The 26,702-nt window shown below is 47.4% G+C and overlaps 1 protein-coding gene across 20 annotated transcripts in view; it reads right to left on the bottom strand.

Moving 5' to 3' along the window:
• foxp1b (forkhead box P1b) overlaps window positions 1-26,702 on the bottom strand; it is a 739,458-nt gene that overhangs the window by 38,717 nt on the left and 674,039 nt on the right. For 16 of the 20 annotated variants that reach the window (XM_072472250.1, XM_072472248.1, XM_072472262.1 and 13 more), the window contains 2 exons: window positions 21,875-22,044; window positions 18,057-18,126 (listed from right to left, as the gene is read on the bottom strand). In XM_072472250.1, the coding sequence (XP_072328351.1) occupies window positions 18,057-18,126; window positions 21,875-22,044 (240 nt within the window). Of the gene's footprint in view, window positions 1-18,056; window positions 18,127-21,874; window positions 22,045-22,469; window positions 22,592-26,702 lie in introns of those variants that run through there. The other 4 variants (XM_072472261.1, XM_072472263.1, XM_072472265.1 and 1 more) reach the window with 2 other exon arrangements.

Raw genomic sequence — 26,702 nt, 5'->3', positions numbered from 1 at the left:
CACTGTTCCTTCACAGCACCAGGGTACGAGGTTCGATGCCCGGCTTGGGTCACTGTCTGTGCGGAGTCTGCACGTTTTCCTTGTGTCTGTGGGTTTTTTCCAGGTGCTGAAAGACTTGGACATTCTGAATTCTCCCTGTGTACCCGAACAGGCGCCGGAATGTGGCGACTAGGGGCTTTTCTCAGTAGCTTCATTGCAGTTTTAATGTAAGCCTACCTGTGACAATAAAGATTATTATTATTACCTGCTACAGGCAGTAGACGATATCATTACGGATGTGGTATTTTGTAATATGATCTGGAGATACATTTTCCCGATGAATATTTTCCACATTGTCCAAATATATGGATTTTTCGTCAATTAACATTTGAACCAGTAGTGGGGTGGGATTCTCCGGTCGCCGACGCTGAAATCATGTTCGGCGATTGGCCGGAGAATCCCCGTTTGCGCAAAATCAGGGGTGGCGCATCTTTTGCGATGTTCCAGCCTCTCAAAAGCGGGGTATGAGTACGCAGCACACCTTATGGACGGTCTCAGGATGTCACCCGAGACCCACCCCCGATTGGCCAAGTTTCCGACGGCGTGGGTCACTCATGCTATTCTTTTTTGTGAACCCGGCGTGGTAGCTACGGACTGAGTCCAGAGCCGCCACAATCGGGGGTGGTTGGGGGGGGGGGGGGCATTCTGTGGGCAGGAGCTTTGGCAGGGACTGGGGGCATTGGTGGGGGGTGGTCCAGGGTGGCGAAGGGGATTACTGGGGGACAGTATGTGGCAGGCCATGTTGCACTGCGGCCACCTGCCTGCGCGGCCATGGACCCGGCAATTCTCCGGCCATATCTGCAGATAAAGCCGGGAGCTTTATGCTGCGTGCCTGCTAGCCTCCCACCAGAGGAACAGTGCATCTTTTGCGCTTTTTTTTTTGCGTAAAACGCCACTGTTCCCACACTAGCGTCAGCATTTTGTCTGCAAATCGGAGAATCCAGCCTCTTGGATTTCATAGTTTTATAAACCCATTTTATGGGTTGGCAGTTCATAGGTTATGGACATCTACTCCTTTTGTTAGGATTACAAATCAAACATATAACCCATAGTAATATAACAAAATATTAATTTGCACTTGAGAACTGTCGATTACAGTTGAATATCCTGTTGAAGCTCATTGTCTGATTTTGCAACTAAAGAGTGGAGTCAGGAACAAGAGAGTCGTTCACACTTGGGGTAATGCTTCATAGTATGAATCAATGCCTTCAGGAGGAAGGCACTTGGGGGAGATTCTCTGCCCATGTTGTGCCTTGCGCACTTTCCACAATTCTCTGAGAATAGCGGGAGAGCCCCTAAATGCGGTTTGCGGCGGGTGCTGAATGGAGAGCGGTGCGCCCGGCCCTCGGCACCTGACACAATCGGGTTCATGCCCAGCGAGAGCGTGAACCAAATTGGCACATTTAAATGTACATATAAGTATGCTCAAACCATTTCAAGCCAGAGGCTGCCAGCATTCTCCGCTCCCACCGGCGCAGCGTAAAACTGGTGGGAGTCACTATTGGTCTCCATCGCCGGAGACCAGGTGTGATGACCACGCTGGGGGGGGGCTTGGAGGCTATTGGAGCCCTGGGTTGTTGGGGACAAGGACGGACACCCTGACAATACCAACCTGGCACTGCTAGGGTGCCGAGGGTACTGCCAGGCTATCAGGTGAACATTGCCATGGTGCCAACGTGCACTTCCAGGGCACCAGTTTGGTACTACTGAGATGCCATGGGGTGCTGCCAAGGGGCATGGCCATGAAGGGGGGATTGAGGGGGGTGGCCATGCAAGACTGGGATTGAGGGGAGGGGGGAAATTGAGGATGGCCTGAAGATGGACCATGAGTGGGAGGGGTTTGAGGAAGGGCAAGGCGGGACAGCATTTGCCAACCCCTTGGTGGGGTGTCGCTTACCCGGGGGTGGGAGGTGCTGTTGCTCACAATTGGGGGGTGGGTGGGGGACTGATGCTGTCTAAAAGGGGTTGGGACCTGAAGAGAGACACTTTGGGAGGACCCCCACGCCAGCGATCCTTGCGGGGGGGGGGGGAATGACAAATTGTGGGAAAATTGCGATGTGAATCACGCCGGAACAGCCGGCTGGAGTTGCACTGATTTTCCCATCCGAAATTACACTTAGGGCGTGATTCTCCGGCCTCATTATACTCTCGCTCAAGCGAAACCAGACCGGTCAATAGTGGGTAAGGCCGAAAATGAGATCCGTGCCAGGCACCAAACAGTTTGCGATGCAACTGGCCACCTCCCGTAGGCAATATTAGGATTTCGCCGTGGCGTGGCTGAAAACCAATTATCACAAGTGGGGATCAAAAGCTCACAGCACCGCCATGCCAAACCCTGGATTGTGTTTACCCATTCCGGGGGCAACCCTTGTCCCTGCCCACCTGCCCCATCGAGCACCAATAACCCCCACTGACTGCTGAGGCCTCTGGCCATGTGGCTGAAGGTCATTGTTAATAGGGAATTGTAAATCGTGGTTAAATGAGCAGTTCATACAACCCCAGTGGATTCCCGTGAGTGGGCGGTCCATGTAGAATGTGGGAGTCATTTCGTAGCATCCCAATCACACCTTGATGCCTGGACACTGTGCTGAACACTGCGCGAGGCAGCACCACACATGCAGTAACCAATATCCGAACACCCAGTGGATGGGTCACAGCTCTGGGGACATGACCATGGCCAGAGGTGGGTGGGTGCCACGGGGAGGGGGAGATGCCTGGAGAGATGGGCCAAGGATTTGCAGGTCAGCCCGCATTGTGGAAGAAAGTGACAGAGGCATCATACTGATTGTGCACAAAAGTGTTTGTTGCATTTGACAATTCCCCACCTTGCCGATGGTGCTGCCTCACCCCCTTCCTCAGTTCTCTCTGTGATCCTCAATGTGCTTTGCCCTCCTAGCTCTACCATTATGTCTAGGTGTGCCCCCAGGATGCAGATCAGGGGTGAAGGCAGCCAGTTGCTTACCTCGTCCCATGGCCTTCAATGCCCCTGGTTGGTGTCCTCTGGGAGCTCTGAGGATGGGGGTTCTTGCTCACTTGTCGGCAGCACATGCATATCCATGCCGCCATGTCCCGTGTGCTGGCTGCGAGACGCGGCCTCATCAGAGGGGTGGAACTCGGGGGGAACTGGTGGCCACCATCACCACCAAGGCATGGGTCCAGGTTGAGTCTCAGCGCCCCCTCCTCCCGCTCAGTGCCCATAGGGTCCTGGGGTTCACATTGGGACAGAGGGACAGCTCATTCGAGCCCCAGATGCCCCTGCATCATCTGGCCCTGCCAGCCCTGGCCGTTCCCCATGGTCTGCACCAACATGTCGACACCCTCGGCGATGCTCCTCAGTCACTGGGCCAAGCTCTGAATGCCTTGGCCATGCCCATCTGAGAGCAAGATATATCCCGCAGAACCTCATCAAGGTCAGCGTGGTACTGGGTCACATCCCCCAACGAGGCAGGCATTCTGTCGAGACCCTCAGCCATGGCCGTCACCGACTGCGCGAGGCCTTGGACACCTTCACTAATGGTGCTGACGTTGTGCACCAGGCTCTCCAGTGCAGTCACCACCCTAGCAGTGTTGGCCTCGGTGCCATGCATTGCTGTCAACATCTCCTGTGCCTGTAGCCTCTGGGACTCCTCCAAGCAGCTATGGACCTGCTGGAGTGTCCCTGACATCTCCCTCTGTATATCCCGGGTGCTCCTTAACATCTCCATCAGCTCCACAGACTCAGCATCAAGCTGGGACCCAGCTGGGTCCTGGGATCCAGCAGCCCTCAGACTGCTTTCACACCTGGGAGTTCCTGCTCCACCTGATGTACATCAGCAGCAGTTGTGATGCTCAACAGATTGTGCCCCAGAAGCCTGAGCATTAACATTTCCCACCGAGGTGTGTGTATCTGCATTTGTGGAGGGTCGGGATGACAGCTGTGCTGCGACCATTACGGTGGCATGCTCGGAGCTTCCCTCCGAGATGGTCTCCTGGGAGGCTGGAGAGGGTGCCCCCCCGGGATCGCTGGCGGTATTGTGGAGGGCCTGCGGGAGGATGGACATGTGGTCAGTGGGAGGGATGGGTCAGTCACAGGTCCTCCAGGTGGAGCCCAGTGGTTCCTCACCTCGGAGGTGTCCGCCAGCCTCTGTGTTCGTGACCGCTCTGTCCTTGGTCACCCCAGTTACCTCCAGGTCACACTCCTCCGAAGGTGGTGAGGATTCATATGTCTGGCATATCACCACCAGCCTCTCCCCCCAGCACATCACCACCAGTCTGCCCCCCCCGGTTGTGGGAGAGCTTTTCCTGAGGAGACACAGAGATGGCTTCATTAGCTATACGCGTGGTTCACAGTGGTGGTGGCGGTGGAGGATGTTGGGAGGTTGAAGGGGGAGGGGCGGAGGAAGGGTTGTGGGGGAGGAGTGGTTGACGCTGTCATGGGGGAGGGGGAGGAAGAGGTCTCGGGGGGGGGGGGGGGGCGGGCTATGATGTCTACTCACTTGTGTTGGCTGGTGTAGGTCGTTGAACTTCTTCCTGCACTGGAGGCCAGTCCTCCTGGTCACATTCCCGGCGCTCAGAGCCGCCGCCACCTCTTCCCAAGCAGCACTGGCTGCCCTGCGGCTCACCCTCCTGGACCCATGGGGGTACAGGATATCCCTCCTGGCCTACACTGCGTCTAGCAGCCTCCCCAGGTCAGTGTCCTCGAATCTTGGGGCTGGTCTCCTCGGCGCCATTGTTGCGATCTGGCTGGGATTAGCTGGACAATTGCTGCTCGACCTTGTTAGCGCGGGGGGGTGGGGTGGGGACGACGACTGGCGAGCGCGGTCCCGGCGAATCAGCCTTCATTTGCGGTGAGAAACCCGTGAGGCATCATTAAATGGACCAATTAACGTTGAATAGCATTGCCGGCTTCACTAAGCGGAGTGCTGGGAAGCTCACGGCAATTCCCGCTCGCTACCACATTTAGAAATCTTTCCGGTGAATCACGCCTTAGTCATTTTTTGGGAGAATTCCACCCATTTATATAAGAATATATATCATCTCAGTCAAACATTTGACTAACATACACATAAACAGAGAACTTAAGAGAATTGATTTTTGAGACTTACTCCATGACATTAACATTTCCAAATATGAATACAGAAAGACCAGATAGAGCTGGCCGACTTTGTAGCAAATCTTCAGATTATCTTTTTTCAAATGGCTCTGTAAATTCATCCAATCATTTATTTGTCACAGTTCTGTGTCATCATGTTAATAATAACTAAGCAACTTGTTCCTCCTAACATAACTGGACAAAAATATGCCTTGTTCCAATACAGGCTTCATTTGCCACAACTTCCTATCTTCATGTTACTGGTGTGCTTCTGCCTTAAACACAGGCAGTTTTAATATTATTGTGTGCTGCTTACCACTGTAATTGAATCAGGCCCAAGAATGGTAGGTGATCTAACGACATATCCGAAAGAAAGGTAAAACCATCTTATTCATATTTGTGTGTATGTCACACATACCTACATGGTCTACAGTCTCAGGTTCAAGGTTTATTTTTAAAACTTATTTCTGCTGACGTCCTCAATAATGGGAACGCGAGCTTTCGTTCTTCCTACAATCTTGAGGCTTTTAAAAATCAAGGTCGGCACCACTAAATCACAACTTCCAAACTCAACTCCTCCTAATCTTTTGTGAGGCGAATGTTTCCAGGGGTCTCCCCGAGCGATCAGCACTTGCCACCCGGAGAGCCGATGCCGAACATGCAACTGCCGACTCTCGCACTCTGACTGCCATTTAATGCTCAATTGAGCATTTATTAGCAGTGGGCGGAAGGAAGTTCCGACTGTGAAAGCTGTCGGCCAATCAGACTGTTAGACAAATCTTCAACCAGGTCAGGCATAGCGCTGCAGTGGCCTGAAGCGGTACTGCAGCATTCTGCCTGGAACGAAGACCCAAGACCTTGGGGAAGGTAAGTTATGGGGATCCCGGGAACGAAGGTGACGCCTGAGGGTAAGCTGGCAGGTGGGGGCGAGGGTGGCCTGGGGCTCGAATGCCCTGGGGGGTGGGGGTGGGGGGGGGCACCGCGACATGATCTTCAGAGTGAGGCTCCCTTCACGCTCAAAATGGGGAGAGGTGCAAATGTCACTTTCCCACCCTGCCTGTACCTGCCACTAAAAATTGAGGCTGGGCAGGAGAAAGCCCATGCATGGCCACTTAAGGCCTTAATCGGTAAATGGTTGCATTGCCCTGCCTGCCTAAGCATGAAATTGTGTATGGGTTGTGGCAGGTGGGATTCCAGGGAGATATCCTGTCCATTCAATTTTATCCCCCCTCCTTTCTGCCTCAGGGGGCACCTCGGAGGGAGTGTAAAATTCTGCCACCCATTTTTTTCCCTAACTTTAGGAGAAGAGCCATAGAAATTCCTGCAAAACGTCATCAAATAACTAATTTTAATTCTCTGCCGATTCTGGTTGTAAACACTCACTATCAGTACCAACATGAAAGTTCAGATTAACTTGCCTTAATTTTCCACTCCCGCTCAGCAAAGGTATTGCTGCTTCTCTCTCCATAGAGGCTGTCTGACATGCTGAGTATTTCCAGCATTTTCTGTTTCAATTACAGAATTCCAGCATCTGAATTATTTTAGTTTCGTATCATAATTGTGCACTGCTCACATTTCATTTGGAATGTCCACACCATTTACTGGACCCACAACCAACCAATACATGTCACAGTACTCAAGATGCTAACATTCATGGTTATCCACACATTCTCCATAACCTGATCGCAGTACAAACTAACAAAGGACTAAGGTAAGATTTCCTTCTGGCAAAAGTTCTTCCTTCACTTTTCTTAGGTTCCTGTGTGCCACTAAATAATTTACTGTTAAGTGTGAAGCAATGAACTCTCTATGCTCATTGGATGAAATATGCATTACATTTTCTTTTGATTATAAAGTTAAATTTGTTGGCTCACTGACTGGGGTGTCACAGTGGTTAGCACTGCTGCCTCACGGCGTCAGGACCCGGGTTCGATTCCGACCTTGGGTGACTGTCTGGAGTGTGCACATTCTCCCCGTGTCTGTGTGGGTTTTGGCCGGATACTCTGGTTTCCTCCCACAGTCCAAAGAAGTGTAGGTTAGGTGGATTGGCCATGCTAAATTACCCCTTAGTGTCAAAGATGGGGGGGCGGGGTGGAAGGGTTACAGGGATAGGACGGGGAGTAGACCTGGGAGGGTGCTCTTTCAGATGGTCGATGAAGATTCGATGGGCCAAATGGACTCCTCCTGCACTGTATAGATTCTATGACCTGTCATCCATATATAATGATATATTTGTAGACCACCATCTAAGTGCCAGTTTTACAAATGTGCTTTCTGTCAGGATATGCAAACATGCAGCTAATGAACACATAGAATAGGACACGGCCAATGAGCAGTCAGGACACTCACTATAAAAGGGATGTTACACTCACACCCCGCCTCTTTCGTAAGACCAACATCTACAGAGTGAGACAGGGTGTATCCTCAGCATCACACCCCAGCACGAGGCTTAGAGCAAGGCTGGTTCAGTTAGGTTGAGTTACTACATTTAGATTAGCAGAGAGTCAAACTCATTGAGAACTGTGCTAATAGCTCAATAAAATACATTGAACTCACTTCAAAGTCTGGAGCATCTTTTACTCAAAACTGCATCAAGTGGCAGCTTGTGTTATTCCAAATTACATAACACAACATGATACCAGGAGTCTGTTCAATCTAGTTAGTTCAACTCAGCAAGATCCGTGACGACTAGCGAATGTAGCCCGGCACAATGGAAAAGATTCCGGCTCCTCACCAGCTCAGGACCTCCGGCAATCTCAGTGCCAACTGGCGGACATTCAAGCAGAAATTTCAGCTTTACGTCGAAGCATCAGACCTCAATGATGCGTCTAATGCACGGAAGATAGCTCTTTTCCTCACCACAGCGGGTGATCACGCCTTGGAAATATCCAACACCTTTCACTTCGCCGAAGACCAGGACAAGACAAAGTTTCAGACCATCCTGGACAAGTTTGACAGCCACTGTGAGGTGGACACCAACAAAATCTTCAAGCGCTACATATTCAAGCAGCGATTGCAAGGTAAAGGCCAATCCTTCAACTCATATTTAGCTAACCTTAGACTGCTAGTGCAATCCTGCAACTTCGGTGATATCACTGACTCCATGATCAGAGACCAAATCGTTTTTGGAGTTCACTCTGATCCTCGGAGAGAGCAGTTACTGAAGATCAAGCATATGACCCTGCCAGTCGCGATTGAAACATGCATAGTGCATGAGCACGCTGAAAATCGCTATTCCCAGTACAAAACGGCAGAAAATGATACACTAGCCTCCCATGAGGCGGAGAGTGTACAGGCCATCTCCCGGATGCAGCGCCTCAACATTGACGAAAGCGGCTATTTAGTGCGCACTTCCCGGGGCCCGATGCATGCGTGATGCAAAAGGGATAACGAAGCGGCCGAAACCCGCACTGCGCAAGTGCAGACGTCTGAGAACGGCACTGCGCATGTGCAACGATGCATGGAACATCAGGACGCCGACGTCATGACGTGTTTGAACTGTGGCACCGCCCATTTAAAGACACACTGCCCTGCAAGATGCAGACTCTGTTTCAACTGCGGGAAGCCAGGCCACTATGCAGCCCTGTGCAGATCTGCACCACCAGTCAGGAGCAGCGCTCCCAATTCCGACGACGGCGCATCCGGAGTATGCAACAACGCCTCCAGGATTCTGATCCCGGCAGTGCAACGGATCCAGATGATGAATGCCTGGACAACGCCTACCGTGTGGGCATTATTACAACGTGTGAATATGCCACACCAGACTCATCGCAAGTCCAATCAATCCTAGCTGTGGATTCTGAGGACAAATGGCGAGCAGTGATGAAGGCCAACCACTGCCCCATCCAGTTCAAGCTGGACACAGGTGCCTCTGCCAACCTCCTCTCACAGGCAGACTTCAGACGCATTAAGAAGCCCCCCATGGTCCTTCCAGCTGCCTGCAAGCTCCTGGTTTACAACGGGAATGCCATCACGGCACTGGAATCCTGCCATCTGCACGAATCCAACCGACACACACAAGCACGGTTACGCTTTGAAATTGTTAAGCCGGACAGGGCACCTCTACTAGGTGCGTACGCCTGCAAGCAGCTGAACCTCATTCAAAGGGTTTACACCACGACATCCTCCCATGTGGATCTTCAGGCCGGCATCGACGACATCCTCGCCCAGTCCAGATGTGTTCAACGGGATGGGCACGCTGCCGTATCGATACAAGATTCTGCTATGACCTGATGCCAAGCCAGTGGTCCACGCACCACGACGAGTCCCTGCTCCACTGAGAGAGCGCCTGAAGGATCAGCTCAAGGATCTTCAGCAAAGACGCATCATATTCAAGGTCACCGAACCAACTGACTGGGTCAGCTCGATGGTGTGCGTAAAGAAGCCCTCGGGGGACCTGCGCATCTGCATTGATCCCAAGGATCTTAATAAGAATATCATGCGGGAACACTACCCCATCCTGAAGCGGGAGGAACTCACGAGTGAGATGGCACACACGCGCTTCTTCACCAAATTGGATGCATCACAGGGACTTTGACAAATCCAGCTGGAAGAGTCCAGCAGAAGACTCTGCACCTTCAACACGCCTTTTAGCAGATACTGCTACAATCGCATGCCATTTGGCATCATCTCGGCATCGGAGATATTCCATCGCATCATGGAGCAGGAAGGCATTGAAGGGGTTTGTGTGCACGTGGACGACATCATCATATGGCCCACGACTCCTGAAGAACATGTGTCCCGTCTCCAGAAGGTATTCCGCCGTGTACATGCCAATGGCCTAAAGTTAAACAGGTCCAAATGTTGTTTTGGCACATCGACACTCAAGTTCCTCGGCGACCAGATCTCAGAGCATGGTGTGCGCCCGGACACAGACAAAATCAAGGCGATGAAGGTCCCCGAGGACAAAAAGGCGGTGCTGTGCTTCTTGGGTATGGTCAATTTTCTGGGCAAGTTCATTCCAAACATGGCCACACACGGCCCTACGCAACCTGGTGAAAAAGTCAACTGCCTTTGAGTGGAAGGCGGCACACCAGACAGAGTGGCTGGAGCTGAAAGCCAAGCTCACCACTGCACCAGTCCTGGCATTTTTCGACCCGGACTGGGAGACAAAGATATCCACAGATGCGAGTCAGGATGGCATCGGTGCGGTGTTGCTTCAACGAGATGACACATCATCCTGGGAACCAGTAGCCGATGCATCAAGGGCGATGATGCCCACTGAAACCAGATACGCTCAGATTGAGAAGGAGTGCTTGGGTCTTCTCACCGGAATCCTCAAATTTCATGATTACGTCTATGGCCTGCCGACATTCACTGTCGAAGCGGATCATATGCCTCTGGTCCACATCGTCCACAAGGACCTGAACGACATGACGCCTCGGTTGCAGAGATTCCTGCTTAAACTTAGGAGGCATGACTTCAACTTGGCGTGCACACCTGGCAAGGAGCTCATCATCGCTGATACATTGTCCCGCTCCGTCACCTTGCCCAGTGAGCCGCTGGAGATCATCCAGCACATCGAATCGCAGGTGCAGCTGTGTGCTAGCACTCTCCCGGCGACAGATGAGAAGGTAGTTCTCATCCGTGATGAGACAGCCAAAGACCTCCTCTTGCAGCGCGTCAGCCACAACCTCACCAACGGCTGGCAGGAAGGGCAGTACCCACAATTTTACAATGTGAAGGATGACCTGATGGTGATTGATGGTATCCTCCTCAAGCTGGATAGGATTGTCATTCCACTCAGTCTCCAGAGCTTCGTGCTGCGCCAGATTCATGAGGGACACCTGGGCGTCGAGAAGTGCAGACGCAGAGCCCGGCAAGCTGTCTACTGGCCCGGCATCAGGCAGGACATCATGAACATGGTCCTGAACTGCACTACCTGTCAGCGGTTCCAGCCAGTGCAGAGCAAGGAGACGCTCCAACAGCATGACATAGTGACCTCTCTGTGGTCCAAGGTTGGCATCGATCTCTTTCATGCGAATGGTCGCGGCTACGTATTGATCATCGACAATTTCTCGAATTACCCTGAGGTGCTGAAGGTCCCGGACCTCACCTCTCGGACCGTCATCAAAGCCAGTAAGGAGACGTTCTCAAGGCATGGCAATCACCGTCATGAGCGACAATGGCCCATGCTTTAGCACTCGAGAATGGTCCACGTTTGCCAGGTCATACAATTTCCAGCATGTCACCTCAGGTCCGCACTATCCGCAGTCCAATGGAAAAGTCAAGAAAAGGGTGCACATTGTGAAACAGCCAAGCTGCAAGGCCGCAGACTCTGCTTCCTACGTACACCTTGCACTGCTCGCGTACAGGGCGACTCCATTGTCCACTGGCATGTCGCCGGCTCAACTCCTAATGAACAGGGACCTGCGGACGACTCTTCCAGCCATACACCTGCTCAACCTGGATCACCTCCCGGTGCTGCAGAAGATGCAGCAGCTCAGAGACCGTCAAAAGCAGGGCTATGGTGCCCATGCCACCTATCTGGCCGTGCTAACCCCGGCAGACACTGTCAGGATCAAGATACCGGATGGTGGGTGGTCTGCCCCGGCTGTCGTTGTTCAACAGGCCGTGCCCCGCTCTTATGTTGTACGTATGGCTCCATCGTGTGAAGGAATTGACGGGCACTGCGCAAAGTTGCCTACCCGCAACCACTTTCTCCTCCATTTCCATATGTTGAATTGCCACCTCCTGATACCTCGCACCATGAGGCCACCAGTCAGGCTTCCATTCCGCCTGTCAAGGCGCCGTCGTCCCCTCCGCCAGCTCTCCGGCGGTCGACCAGGATCAGACGTAAGCCTCAGAGACTGGACTTGTGAACGTTTGTTTTGTTTGCTCTGTTCTGTTGTCCTCCATCAGTCATGTTAGACAGACTCATTCACATGTAATTACATTCACATACGCCAACAAAACATTTTTAAAAAGGGGAGGTGTCACGATATGCAAACACGCAGCTAATGAACACATAGAATAGGACACGGCCAATGAGCAGTGAGGACACTCAGGGGTGGTATCTCACTATTAAAGGGATGAGGCACTCACACCCCGCCTCTTTCCACAGACCAACATCTACAGAGTGAGACAGGGTGTATCCTCAGCATCACACCCCAGCACGTGGCTTAGAGCAAGGCTGGTTCAGTGTGACTGAGTTATTACATTTAGATTAGCAGAGAGTCGAACTCATTGAGAACTGTGCTAATAGTTCAATAAAACACATTGAACTCACTTCAAAGTCTGGAGCATCTTTTACTCAAAACTGCATCAAGTGTCAGCTTGTGTTATTCCAAATTACATAACACAATACTTTCCTGGAGTTGATTCTTGTCTACTAGGAAGAAACATATCAGCCTACTTGACAATTCAGATATTAGGAACTCACCATGGGAACGTTGCCTTTCTCTTTTTGGAAAAACGTATTGGGTTTCAATGTGCTACTTCATGCTCACAAATTTATTTTTGGTGCAGAATGTTTTTTTCCAATACTTTGGAATTGCAAGTCTGTTACTATGCATATTCTATTCAACAATTTCACCTAGATGTCCATTGCATTATTTGCATGACGAGGACAGCACCTAAGTGCAAAGACATTTGCTCTTTGTCTATACAGCAAGCATGTCAAATGGTATGATTACTCATGGGTTAAATACCATGACGATTTGCATGTAAGTTGGTGTTTGCTGGCAGCTTTATTTTATGCCTCGTCGGCTCATATATATAAGCTACAAAACTGCTTGCAATTTTTAATATCGTCTGCAAGATAAAACAAGCTTTAAAACTGTTTCATTTGTCTCCAGAGATTGCAAGATGACAGCAAAAGATATTTACTATTGTTCTTCAAGGAACCTATTAACATTCTCTCTCATTTTTTCTATGTTAGAGGTCAATACATGCTTTGCTAATCAGAACACCACAGAATCATCATTTACATTGCCGATAACATTTGTCGAAAAACACGTTGCTTATTCAAATAAATGCATTTTACAGACCCTAACATTTATTTGTCTCTTGGCAAATATTACATGCTTAGAAACAGGAGGGTTGTTTGCATTTCATAAGTTTAATTTGGAGCCCCTATATTTTACCAGACATGCTGATGAGGTACACAAATGTAAACTTTTGCAAAACTGTCGGTGGGAAAGCTGCACAACGTGTAACACAGGATGAAATGTGGAACCAAAACTGGGATTCTCCCTTGGGCTGCATGGACTACAGATTCTAGAGCCGAGTGCATTTATGCATTGGTACTCCAAACTGAGAGCTAGCCGGATGTGCTCAGGCCTCTTGCCGGCCCCAATGCAAGGTCTTAGCGTTGCCTCTGGTTAGAAAAGTAAAAATAAAGGCGTATTTTAAAGTCTAATTGTTAACAGCTTGTCTCAAAAAAAAGGGTTATGGGGGTCGCTGACAAGGTCAGCATTTGTTGACCATTCCCAAGTGTCACTGAACTGAATGGCTTGCGAAGCCTGTCATGTGAGAGGACCTTGAAATAAAATGAAATGAAAATCGCTTATTGTCACAAGTAGGCTTCAACGAAGTTACTGTGAAAAGCCCCTAGTCGCCACATTCCGGCGTCTGTTCGGGGAGGCTGGTACGGGAATCGAACCGTGCTGCTGGCCTGCCTTGGTCTGCTTTAAAAGCCAGCGATTTAAGAAATGGGTGTTTATAAATGGGTGTGTACATAAACATCTGTAGTGAGAGTTTACTACTGCAGTGATGTCAGAGAGTGGGTGGAGCTGGGCTGTCTGTTAGCTTTTTACTTTCGTTTTTGAGCAAGCTGCAGAGTGTTTTTTAGTTTCGTTTTGAATGTTGGAGCTGAAGCCAGACAGAGCAGGTGCACTGTTTTTTAAAAATATATTTTTATTAAAGTTTCGAACAAATTTTCCTCCTTACAAATCAACAAAAATGGTAACATATCTGATAGATAACATTGTTAAAATAAAATAGTGAACTAACAAAATAATACGAAAAAGTGCTCCCCTCCCCGCCCCCTCACCCCAACTAGAACACAAACAATTTACCCCCCCCCGCCTTCCCTCTCTCCCCCCTCTCCCCGGGCTGCTGCTGGCTATCTATTTACCCCCTAACGTTCCGCTAGATAGTCGAGGAACGGTTGCCACCGCCTGGTGAACCCTTGAGCCGATCCTCTCAGTGCAAACTTCATCCGCTCCAGTTTTATGAACCCCGCCATATCGTTTATCCAGGCCTCCACGCCGGGGGGGTTCGCTTCCTTCCACATGAGTAAAATCCTACGCCGGGCTACTAGGGACGCAAAGGCCACAATATCGGCCTCTTTCGCCTCCTGCACTCCCGGCTCATCCGCTACCCCAAATATAGCTAACCCCCAGCTTGGCTTGACACGGACCTTCATCACCTTCGAGATCACTCCCGCCACTCCCCTCCAGTACCGGACACGACCAAAACATATGTGTGTGGTTCGCCGGGCTTCCCCCGCACCTCCCGCATTTGTCCTCCACTCCGAAGAACCTGCTCAACCTCGCTCCCGTTATGTGTGCTCTATGTAGCACCTTAAATTGGACCAGGCTAAGCCTGGCACACGAGGAAGAGGAATTTACCCTACTTAGGGCATCAGCCCACAAACCCTCCTCAATCTCCTCCCCGAGCTCTTCTTCCCATTTTCCCTTCAGTTCTTCTACCAGCTCCTCCCCCTCTTCTCTCATCTCCCGGTATATTTCGGACACTTTGCCCTCCCCTACCCACCCCCCCGAAAGCACCCTGTCCTGGATCCCTTGTGTCGGGAGCAGCGGAAATTCCCTCACCTGTTGTCTCGTGAACGCTCTCACCTGCATATACCTAAAGATATTCCCCGGGGGCAGCTCATACTTTTCCTCTAGCGGTCCCAAGCTCGCAAACGTCCCATCTATAAATAAGTCTCCCACTCTCCCAATTCCTGCCCGGTGCCAGCTCTGGAACTGTCCGTCCAACCTCCCTGAGGCAAACCTATGGTTGTTCCTGATCGGGGACCACACCGAGGCTCCCAAACACCCCTCTGTCGCCTCCATTGCCCCCAGATACTTAATGTTGCCGCCACCACTGGGTTTGTGGTAAACTTTTTCGGGGAGAGCGGTAGTGGCGCCGTCACCAGTGCTTTTAAGCTCGTTCCTTTGCAGGACACCATCTCCAGGCTTTTCCACGCCGCCCCCTCTCCCTCTATCATCCACTTACGGATCATCGCCACGTTGGCGGCCCAGTAGTAGTTGCCCAAATTCGGCAACGCCAGTCCCCCTCCGTCCCTGCTACGTTGCAGGAGCCCCCTCCTTACCCTCGGGGCCTTCCCTGCCCACACGAAGCTCATGATGCTCCTATCTATTTTTTTGAAAAAGGCCTTAGTGATCAATATAGGGAGACATTGAAACACAAATAGGAACCTCGGGAGGACCATCATCTTAATCACCTGCACTCTGCCCGGCAGTGACAGCGGCTGCATATCCCACCTTTTGAAATCTTCTTCCATTTGCTCCACCAGTCGAGTCAGATTGAGTCTGTGTAAGGTTCCCCAGCTCCTGGCTATCTGAATCCCCAGGTATCGGAAGTTTCTTTCCATTCTCCTTCGTGGCAGGCCATCTATCCCTCTACTCTGGTCCCCAGGGTGTATCACGAAAAGCTCACTCTTCCCCATGTTACGCCTATATCCCGAGAAATCTCCAAACTCCCTCAATATCTGCATAACCTCTATTATCCCCCCCACTGGATCCGCCACATATAGCAGTAGGTCATCTGCGTAGAGTGACACTCGGTGTTCCTCTCCCCCTCTAACCACCCCTCTCCATTTCCTGGAGTCTCTCAGCGCTATGGCCAGTGGTTCAATTGCCAGTGCGAACAGTAATGGGGACAGCGGGCATCCCTGTCTTGTTCCCCTATGTAGTCAAAAATACGATTTGTGACTACACTTGCCATTGGGGCCCCATAGAGGAGTTTAACCCAGCTGACAAACCCCTCCCCAAACCCGAACATCCTCAGCACCTCCCATAGATACTCCCACTCTACCCTATCAAATGCCTTCTCTGCATCCATTGCCGCCACTATCTCTGCCTCCCCCTCTGCTGGGGGCATCATTATCACCCCCAATAGCCATCGCACGTTGACATTCAATTGTTGGCATTGCAGCGGGTCTTTATCTCGCTTCAGGATTAGTGATATCGTCGCCTCCGACATTGTCGGGGATAGGGTCCCCCCTTCTCTGGCCTCGTTAAAGGTTCTTACCAGCAGCGGGGCCAACAAGTCCACATATTTCCTACAAAATTCCACCGGGAACCCGTCAGGTCCCGGGGCCTTCCCTGCCTGCATGTTCCCCACCTCGTCCACCCCAATTGGTGCCCCCAGGCCTGCCACCTCCTGCTCCTCCTCCCTCGGGAATCTTAGTTGGTCCAGAAACTGCTGCATCCCCTCTTTTCCCTCCGGGGGTTGGGACCTATATAACCTCTCGTAAAAGGTCTTGAACACCTCATTTACCTTCCCTGCTCTCCGCACCGTGGTTCCCGTTTCATCCCTAACTCCCCCTATTTCCCTCGCCGCTGTCCTCTTTCGAAGCTGGTGGGCCACCAGGCGACTCGCCTTTTCCCCATACTGAGCAGGTGCACTGTTGATCTCTCTGCCATGAAAAGACTATCTCTTGATCATTTGGTGAATTCAGAATTATAAATGTTCGTAGTCGTGAATGTAAACCTAATGTGCTTCTGGTAAAAGGTGTTTTAAGTCTTATGGATGTTAAAAGGAAAGCTTAAAGGATTACTTAGTGTTGTATTCTTTGGGGGTTGTATTTGAATTGCTGGGTGCTAAGATGTTCATTGTATGTTTTGAGTTTATAGAATAAATATTGTTTTGCTTTTAAAAAGTATTTTTCCATTTCTGCCGTAACACACCTGTAGAGTGGGCCGTGTGCTCCCCATACCACAATCTATTAAAAGTTGTGGGTCAGGTGAATTCCATGATACACTTTGGGGTTCTATAAACCATGGTCCATAACAAGCCACTTCATAGGGCAGTTAAGAGTCAAGCACATTGCTAAGGAATCTGGAGTCACACGGAGGTGAGACCTGGTAAGCATGGCAAATTTTGTTCCCTAATAGACATTTAGGGGCTTTTAATGACAATCAATGTTAGCTTCATGGCTACCACAATTCCAGACTTAGCAAATTTATTTCCCAGCAGCTACTTTGATGAGATTTGAACCCATGTACCTTCAGCATTTTCCTGGACCTCACTAGTCCAGTGACAATACGACTATGCCATCATCTTCTCATATTACCTGGTCTGCATCAGTCTGTGTTTTGTTGTTTTTTATCCCTGCCTTATAATGGTGAGTTGTTCCAGTTTAGCACCATGAAAATGTGTCAGGACTTGACCTGCCCCAAATGTCATGAATGATCACAGGGCATTGTTGGTGTACGAGATACGTTAGCGCTTGCTGATGTGGTTGAATGCACCAGACCGGTGGAAGAAAAGATATAAATGCAAAATTTCCCAATGGAACTAAACTGTCAGATTTCAGAAAATACAAACTATGTTAATGATAAGAGACTGAGCAGAATTCATGCTGGCTTAGTGTTTCCTCCATAGCACCAGTAACAATAGGGGGTCATGTGACACTGCATCCCATCATTCAGTCATTAATAGTTGTGCTGGAGTAATTACATTTATGGTTCTTTTCCCTCAAGCAAATCTCTGAAATAAGATGGTGGAAATTATGATACCACTGATAAATATTAATAAGTGAACTTTTAATTTTTGCCACAATATTCAAAATGTGAAACAACCAGCTAATGCTCTAGTGACTTACAATGTGTTTGCCCTGGGGCTTTATTGCATTATACACTTAAAAAGTTTTAAAGAAATTAAATTTTAATATCTAATTAGTGAAAGACTCAGTGTGGAGCAAGGGCTCTGGGTACTGTGGACTTTGCAGATTGAATGCATTTGTTGATCTTACCTGTAAAGCAGCATTAAGTGGTGATCCATATGCAAGGCTGGTCTGTATATTTTTTATAATAGAAGGGTTGCTGTGTATAAGGAAAAAAAAGGTAAGTAATATTCACAATTCACTTTGACTAAGTAACTAATGTACTGCAGGTATTAGTGTATTAGGTTCCATTCTTCTAACAGAGAAAAAATACTTTTAAACTGGTCTCAAAATTGAAAGAAGCTCTTTAACTGACGTTTTTTAACCGATTAATTGGAATTTGATGCTTCTGGGTCCATTTAAAGCATGATTTTAAAAAGCCTTTTCAATTCTTTTTTAAAATCAAACTATAAAACATATTAATTTATTAACTTATTTGGATGTCATTCAGCAAATGGATTTGTCTCAGTAGATCTTTGATGTAGACACAGAACAAAATATAATCCTATTTAATCCCTATATAATTTGATTCCAAGTAATGTGCCAAAAATAAAGTGGTATTCTATCCAAATGCATACAATTCAAAGTAAAAGTAGCTGACGTATGTAATTTTATCAGGAATTCCTGCTGATACTGTTCAAAGACATGACTCACAGAAACAATGCACGCTTTCTAGATCTTGCAATTATTCAGAAAAGTTTGGAGATGATGGGTAATAATTATTATGGCTCAGAGTATAAAGCTGCTGGCGCCTTTTTATTGAGTGCAAAGGATACATAGTGGAGCCCACTTATTATCTTGGCCTTTTGGCAAGCAAATTAATAAGATTAAGGAGAGTATTAGATTAACCAGGCTTATAAAAGTAAAATGAGAAAGGTTGCACAGAGAAGGAGAAACAATACTGCAAGAAACAGATATTGAGCAGGTGAGGTACTGCAAGAGAAGATGACTGACAGAAAATAAATGCAATGTGAATAGTAGTTCGATAAATACAAGGATTGGGATAATAAAGATTAACAACATGGGTGGGAAGTGCCAATTTATCTGCATCATTATTACGTAATTGGAATTTTAGAAAGATACTATAATCAAGAAAAGTGACTTATGCTTGGAAGTTTATGTATAAATATAAAATATATACACACATGAAGTGAACACAAGAGCATATCTCCCATGACACTACTCATGATCAGTTAGAAGAAATGCTGTTTTTTGTTAATTTAAAGGCTATTAGATCATTTAACATATCAGGCTGGTTTTACGAGCCTTTTGGGAATGGGCTGCAGGTGGGAAGGCTGGTAAAATGGTGTAGGAAGATGTCGGTAAAATGCAGCCTTGGGATCAACCACCAGCTGAAATGGGGGTCGCTCCTTGCTTCTGGCCCCAGGGGCAGGATTCCAGTTGCCTCTGCAAACTTCCAGCCATCATGCATCATTCTGACCATCAATTTACAGCGATTGAATATGTCAATTTTTGGTTTTTTAAAACTTATGTTTTGGCAATCGCATTTGGGATTGGGCCCATTTTCTTGTTAAAAAATGGGAACTTGAGTGAAAATCTTGTGAAATTGTGACATTAATTTTTTAAATTTTACTTAAATAGCCATTTTTAATCTCAGCTTTCTGGAGGCCAAAAATCAAGAGAAGTGTGAGAGGGTTGATGGGTAGATTCTTCCTGGCCTTGGAGAGGGTTTTGAAGGTGCACCCAGAAGCAAGATCAGAGATAGGGATATCGGGGACTGTGTCCCAAACTGTTCCTGCCTATCAGATCTTGCTGGAGGAGAATTAACTTTGGCAGTGGTTACCTGCCAGGCAGCAGCTAAGGAGCTAATGAGGAAGGAAGGGAGAATTCCACTGGGATCGTCCCAACACTGGGAGCGGATTCCCACAGGGGGCAGGCCCTGGAGGCTCCATAGAGGCAGTGTCCTGGTGACAAGCTGGTAGGCCATCAGAGCTGGAGGTTCCATAATTTATTTATGGAGGCTTCATGGACAAAAATGTTGCAGTCATGGCTGAACCGAATCCTCTGGAGGGAATTCTCCTCCACTACCATGACCCTACCAGCTACAGACCTCTGTTTTTATAATTGTCTTGGTGCCTCTGAGAATGCCTCCATTTTAAGGTGCCTCTTTGTGCCTGAGCAGCATCCATCTCTCTCAGCGGGGCTGTCTTTAGCTGAGAGCCCTAGGAGTCGGCATGCAGTCTCGGGAATCTGCTTGTTATCATTAATTGGATGGCGGACATGGAAGCAGCCAATTAGGATGTCACCTCCTGGAATATTGCACTAGAGAGCACATTGGGGTCAGTACCCTGAAATGGTCCCAACTCCTGAAAAAAACCTGTCATCATAAGATTCCACCTAATGTTGCATATTTCAAGTATGTACCAGGCATTTAGCTGCATTGGAAGTGGTGGATGGGGTTGGGGCTTTGAGAGTTCGCCAGGATTGGGATAGAGAGTTCCTGGGTAGAGCAGCGAAGGAGATGGCTCTGAGCATTGGGTAAAAGAAGTAGAGCCGAGAAGCATTTTGGAGGATCATTTTGTGCTGAGATTTTCCAGTACTGAAGTCATTGTGGAGTTTAAAATACAAAGGAGGGGAGAGTCCAGGGGATTGGGAGGACTTAACATTGCTACAACGTATGGCATGGGATAGGAGTACAGCTCTGTCGCCTTGCAACAATGCTGTTCATAAACTAATACTCAATTACCAGCTGCAATACACAGGTTAAGAAACTAATTTGGTGCCTTCCTTGTCTGATTGTTACCACATCATGCAGTGCATTTACTCCTGAGCCATAAATCGAGTTTTTAAAAATTATGAATAAAAATCAAAGGGATAGGATAATAAGAAGGCTCCATTCAAGTTTGAAACAATTAGATTACTACACTAGCCTCACTTATATGTGCCTGGACCCAAAACACTTTTATGTTTGAAGTTGACATATTTATTGAGGCAGAGCATTTTTTCACTGTTTGGACTGGACTGATTGTACATCACAAAGATTTTAAAATATTAAAGAAAAGGTTCATGCTATCATTGCATTCTAATCATTGTGTCAAATGCTTGATGAATTAAGTTGCTGAATCTTTAAGTTTAGTTTGAAAGTGTGTGATTGTGTTGCCCTAATAGACTGGAATTGTTGAGTTGCCAGCATGACTCGTTCCGAGTTTTAACATTTGATTTTTTTTCTTACTTTGTACAATGTGGTGAATAATATGGATATAGGCAATATTGTTTTCTCCTAAGTTTGAGTTACATTGGAGTTGAACCTTTGCACTTGTTGAAAGTGACACTACACAATATGTTGTTAATTTTCACAGTTGACGTGGGTAAGACTTTGTGCTGCATTTCTCATGACGAATATTTAGTACCCGCCAAAATATTTGTGAAGCATCCTGCTCTAGTGACTTCATCTTTTGGTACATTTTTCATCTATATAGATATGATCTGATAGTAAACATTCACCTTTTTGTATTGATTGTAAAAACCAGTGGCCAATTTATTTTAATGCCAATGTTCAGTTATTAGGATTGTAAGATTCTTAAGAGCTTCTCAAAGAAAGTCTTTTTGCATGAATATATTCTTGTGATTATACTGTAAATATTAATGGGTTCTAATAATGGGTTGCAGGATTGAGTTTGGAACAAAATTTCATGATGTAACCTGAACCTTCTCTTTAACCAATTATTGGATTTTCTAAAATAGAGCTCTGTTATTAGAACACTGCACTTTGAATAAATTGCAAGTTGGTCAACAAAATGATCCGCAGCTTTAATTCAACAACATACACTATAGTACAGAAATAGTTATTCTTATTTGACATATTAATACTCAGGGATATCTGACAGATAGTAAGTAACCATGCAATGCAAAGCAGAAGCAAAATAGTAGCAAGCAAAAGCTCTTACTGTGCAAATTGTTCATCAAAGCTTTCATCGGGGTAGTATTTTCGAGGACGGCCTCGTTGAATGTGGCGACCGCGTTTAAATTCTTCATCATCAACAGTCCAAAAGGACCCAAACTCATCCTCTACTCTGATAAAGCACTTATGCAGTGACAAATTGGTGCGTATGGCACCCTGGGATTATAGCAGCAGTCAAGCAGATGCGATGGAAAAGACAAACATGGGTAAGGGGGTTTGGGAGAGAACAAAAATCACACACAAGGGTTGGGTAAGGGAAAGGAGAAAAAAAAATGAAATAAGCAAATGGTTTGTGGGGTTAATATGTGTAGCCTGCAAGCAGAAGCATATGATGCAGAACACTAGGCAAGCAGATGGAAAATACATGGGGTGGGCACCATGGCATACACAGGAGAAAACAAGGGGAAAGGACCCTGTGACAAAGCACTTGCTTTCCATGCCCCACATTTTCCTAGACAGCAAGAATGTAATCAAGCGACACCCTCCCCTCCATCACCTGCAAGCAGCCATAAGCTGTAGGTTAAACTACATGGGAGCTAGCTATGCTAGGAGATTCAAGCAATCAAACATGGTGGACATACCCACTGATCTTTTGTGGCCTTCGTTTTTGGAACTCTATTTCGTCCACTGTCCATACTGCCCCTTTAACATTTTCTACTCGAACAAAACACTTGTGAAGACTAAGATTATGGCGCACTGCATTCTATAGTAAGTACAAAGAAGAAAACATTCAATATTGTATCTAAAAGAAAGGAAGTATAAATTGTAAGTGTTGCCAAGGCCAGACTAAAGAATTACAGAATTCAATCCTGCTGTGAGTGTTTTCAAGAATGACAGGCTCTTGTAAAACTACCATGTTTCATCAATAATTAAGTCTTTGATCTTTTTCAGATAAATAGTTTGTGAAAAATAATACATCTGTGCCTTTTCCCTCTAGCCCAAAAAGTAAAGCTTACTTGATTTTCTGAAAAACTGTGACACAATTCCAAATACTGTAACACACAAGCTATTTTTCCTATAGTTTCCTATAGGCACCCTCATCAAGTTCAGAAGAAATTACAATACATGAGGCGGCAACATTTTTAATTTAATGATTGGCATCAGGAATCAGCATGTAAGTGGAGTCTGAACATGAAGCTCAAATTTATACTTTGATTATTTGCAGTACTAGCAGTCACAGCCTGCATTCCTGGATTTATTTGGGATACTCAAAATTCTGAATGAACTGCTCAAATTTACAATGGGGGAAGAACCACGAATAGATATGAATGAGCAAACTCAGTCTGATTTGGGATCTATTCTGGAGTAACAGGTCACACAAACAGCATTATTGGTACCTTCTATTGTTCCAACATTGCAATTTAAACATAACTTTAAACAAACACTTCTGTCTTTTTATCACATTAGCAAATGGACTATCCTTGCAAATGTTTAACAGTTGATTACCAATATAGAGCAGAATTCAAGATTGTTGTGAGTTTTGGCCGCAGGTAACTAATCTGGCCGAACTAATTCTACTTGGGATTCAAAAGATGCCTTTATCCTACATGCCCAGACTGGGTGGTGCTCACCAAGGTGGGACGTAATGTTCACGTACCATGTCACCCAGGGCTGAAATGAAGCCACGATATTAACAGTGGCTAATGCATGTATATATATATATATATATATTTATATATAAACACCTCTTATTGATGGATAAAGTAAAACTATTGCCATTTGTTCATATATTGAATGCAAAGTCCCGTCCGTGTGCATTACAGGGTTGAAAAAATATATATTTGGTGAAATGGCAATATTTTGCAAACATTTTGTTTTGGCAATCAATTTAGTAAATTGCAGTCATTTTTAACAAAAAACTTAAACCACAAAGAAAATGACTGGAAAAGCATGCATTTTTTCAAGTTATTGCTTCAGAATAACCGTGGCATCACTCATTTTGAGTAGTTCTACGAAAATCTTACCCATAAGTGAACACAGTAACATCTTCCAGAGCTACAACCTTCTTGGGAGGCCATATTCCACTCTTAATGAAATAGTATGAATAAAGTAAACAGAGATTGCTTCTGACTTGTTAGAACCAGTTGAGGCTTCTGCCCTATAGCAGTATGTTTAAAGGAAAGTCAAGGAAAGGATCACAAGTTATTACTGAAGGCCTATATATATTTGCTTTTCACAAGCTATTTTTATGCAGGCTGGCTATTCATAAATAGATGGAAGCCACTTTCATACATAACGAACCAATTCTGTGTTTCTGCAATACTGCATGCTGCTATGCAGGACTGAGTCACAGTAGGGAAGATGAATGTTCATCACCATGTGCCTCATGGAAGGACTGTCAGCAGTTGGTGGAGCATTCTGTTAAAGAGTTGAATGAATCCACTCAGCTGATACTTGTCAAAGTCACAGCTGTAGATCTGACATGTTGAAGATGAACTGCCATGTCGTTTAAATAATGTTCAAGAATCTTTAGATGAGAGAAGTCTTATTTTTACACAACTACAAAGGCTGCAAAAATACAAAACGTAATTGGGGCTATGCTTTGGGATAAACAACATTTAGCATTTAAGAAACAAGTAACAAAAGGGCCCGAGTGCTCGCGCATTTGAAAGGACTAAGGGCAGACGTGGTTATGCTCCAAGAGACGCACCTAAAGGTGGCGGACCAAGTTAGGCTAAGGAAAGGATGGGTGGGACAGGTGTTCCACTCAGGACTGGACGCAAAGAATAGAGGGGTGGCCATTTTGGTGGGGAAACGGGTAGCATTTGAAGCAAAGAACATCGTAGCAGATAGCGGAGGTAGATATGTAATGGTGAGTGGCAGGCTGGAGGGAATGGAGGTCGTGTTGGTTAATGTGTATGCCCCAAACTGGGACGATGCGGAATTTATGAGACGGATGCTGGGGCGTATACCGGACCTGGAGGTAGGAAACTTGATTTTAGGAGGGGACTTTAATATGGTGCTGGACCCGGGGTTAGATAGATCCAGCTCAAGGACCGGAAGAAGGCCGGCAGCGGCCAAGGTACTTAAGGGGTTTATGGACCAAATGGGGGGAGTGGATCCATGGCGATTTCTTAGACCTAGGGCTAGGGAGTTTTCCTTCTTCTCCCATGTCCATAAAGTGTACTCCCGGATAGATTTTTTTGTTTTGGGAAGGTCGTTGATCTTTAGGGTGGAAAAAGCTGAGTACTCAGCCATAGCGGTTTCGGATCATGCCCCACATTGGGTGGACCTGGAATTAGGAGAGGAAAGGGAGCAGAGAACACTCTGGCGATTAGATGTGGGACTGATGGCAGATGAGGGAGTGTGTGCAAGAGTGTGGGGGTGTATTGAGAGATACCTGGAGGTCAATGACGACGGCGAGGTCCCTGTGGGAGTGGTATGGGAAGCACTAAAAGCGGTGGTCAGAGGAGAGCTGATCTCCATTGGGGCCCACAAAAGGAAAACAGAGGCCAAGGAAAGGGAAAGATTACTGGGGGAGATTTTAAGGGTGGATAGGGAATTTGCAGAGACCCCGGAGGAGGAATTGTACAGGGAGAGGAGACGACTCCAGACGGAATTTGACCTTCTGACCACCAGAAAGGCGGAGGTACTGTGGAGGAAGGCACAGGGGAGGAGGTATGAATATGGGGAAAAGGCTAGTCGCCTGTTGGCTCATCAATTGCGAAAGAGGGCAGCAGCGCGGGAGATAGGAGGAATTAGAGATGAAAGGGGAGACACGGTGCGAAGGGCAGGAAAGATAAATGAGGTGTTCAAGACCTTCTATGAGGAACTGTATAGGTCTCAACCCCCAGAGGGAGAGGAGGGGATGTAGCAGTTCCTGGACCAATTGAGGTTCCCGAAAGTGGAGGAGCGGGGGCTGGTAGGCCTGGGGGCACCGATTGGGGTGGACGAGGTTATTAAGGGACTGGGAAGCATGCAAGCAGGGAAGGCCCCAGGACCAGACGGGTTCCCGGTGGAGTATTACACAACATATGTGGACTTGTTGGCCCCGTTGATGGTGAGGACGTTCAATGAGGCCAGGAAAGGGGGGACTCTACCCCCGACGATGTCGGAGGCGACGATATCGTTAATTTTGAAGAGGGATAAAGATCCGTTGCAGTGCGGGTCCTATAGACCCATTTCATTATTGAACGCGGACGCCAAATTGTTGGCAAAGGTACTGGCATCGAGGATAGAGGACTGTGTCCCGGGGGTGGTGCACGAAGACCAGACCGGGTTCGTAAAAGGGAGATAACTGAAAGTTAACGTGCGACGACTATTAGGGGTGATAATGGGGTGGAGGGGGAGGCAGAGATAGTGGCGGCAATGGGCGCAGAGAAGGCATTTGATAGGGTGGAGTGGGAGTATTTATGGGAAGTGTTAAGGAGGTTTGGGTTTGGGAACGGGTTTATTAGCTGGGTTAGACTTCTTTATGGGGCTCCAACGGCAAGCGTAGTTACAGGTCGACATAGATCGGAGTATTTCCGACTATATAGGGGAACAAGACAGGGATGCCCGCTGTCTCCATTGTTGTTCGCGTTGGCAATTGAACCTCTGGCCATGGCGTTGAGAGACTCCAGGAAATGGAGAGGGGTGATTAGAGGGGGAGAAGAACACCGAGTCTCGTTATACGCGGATGACCTATTGTTATACGTGTCGGACCCAGCGGGGGGGATGATAGAGGTTATGCGAATTTTGAGGGGGTTCGGGGATTTCTCGGGGTATAGGCTAAACATGGGGAAGAGTGAATTATTTGTGATACATCCAGGGGACCAGAGTAGAGAGATAGAAGGCTTGCCTCTAAGGAAAGTGGAAAGAAACTTCCGATACCT

Source organism: Scyliorhinus torazame, chromosome 13 (genome assembly GCF_047496885.1).
Source record: "Scyliorhinus torazame isolate Kashiwa2021f chromosome 13, sScyTor2.1, whole genome shotgun sequence".
Lineage (NCBI taxonomy): Eukaryota > Metazoa > Chordata > Chondrichthyes > Carcharhiniformes > Scyliorhinidae > Scyliorhinus > Scyliorhinus torazame.
The sequence above is the reverse complement of the archived record's forward strand: the minus strand, read 5'-3'. Positions and strand labels throughout refer to the sequence as shown.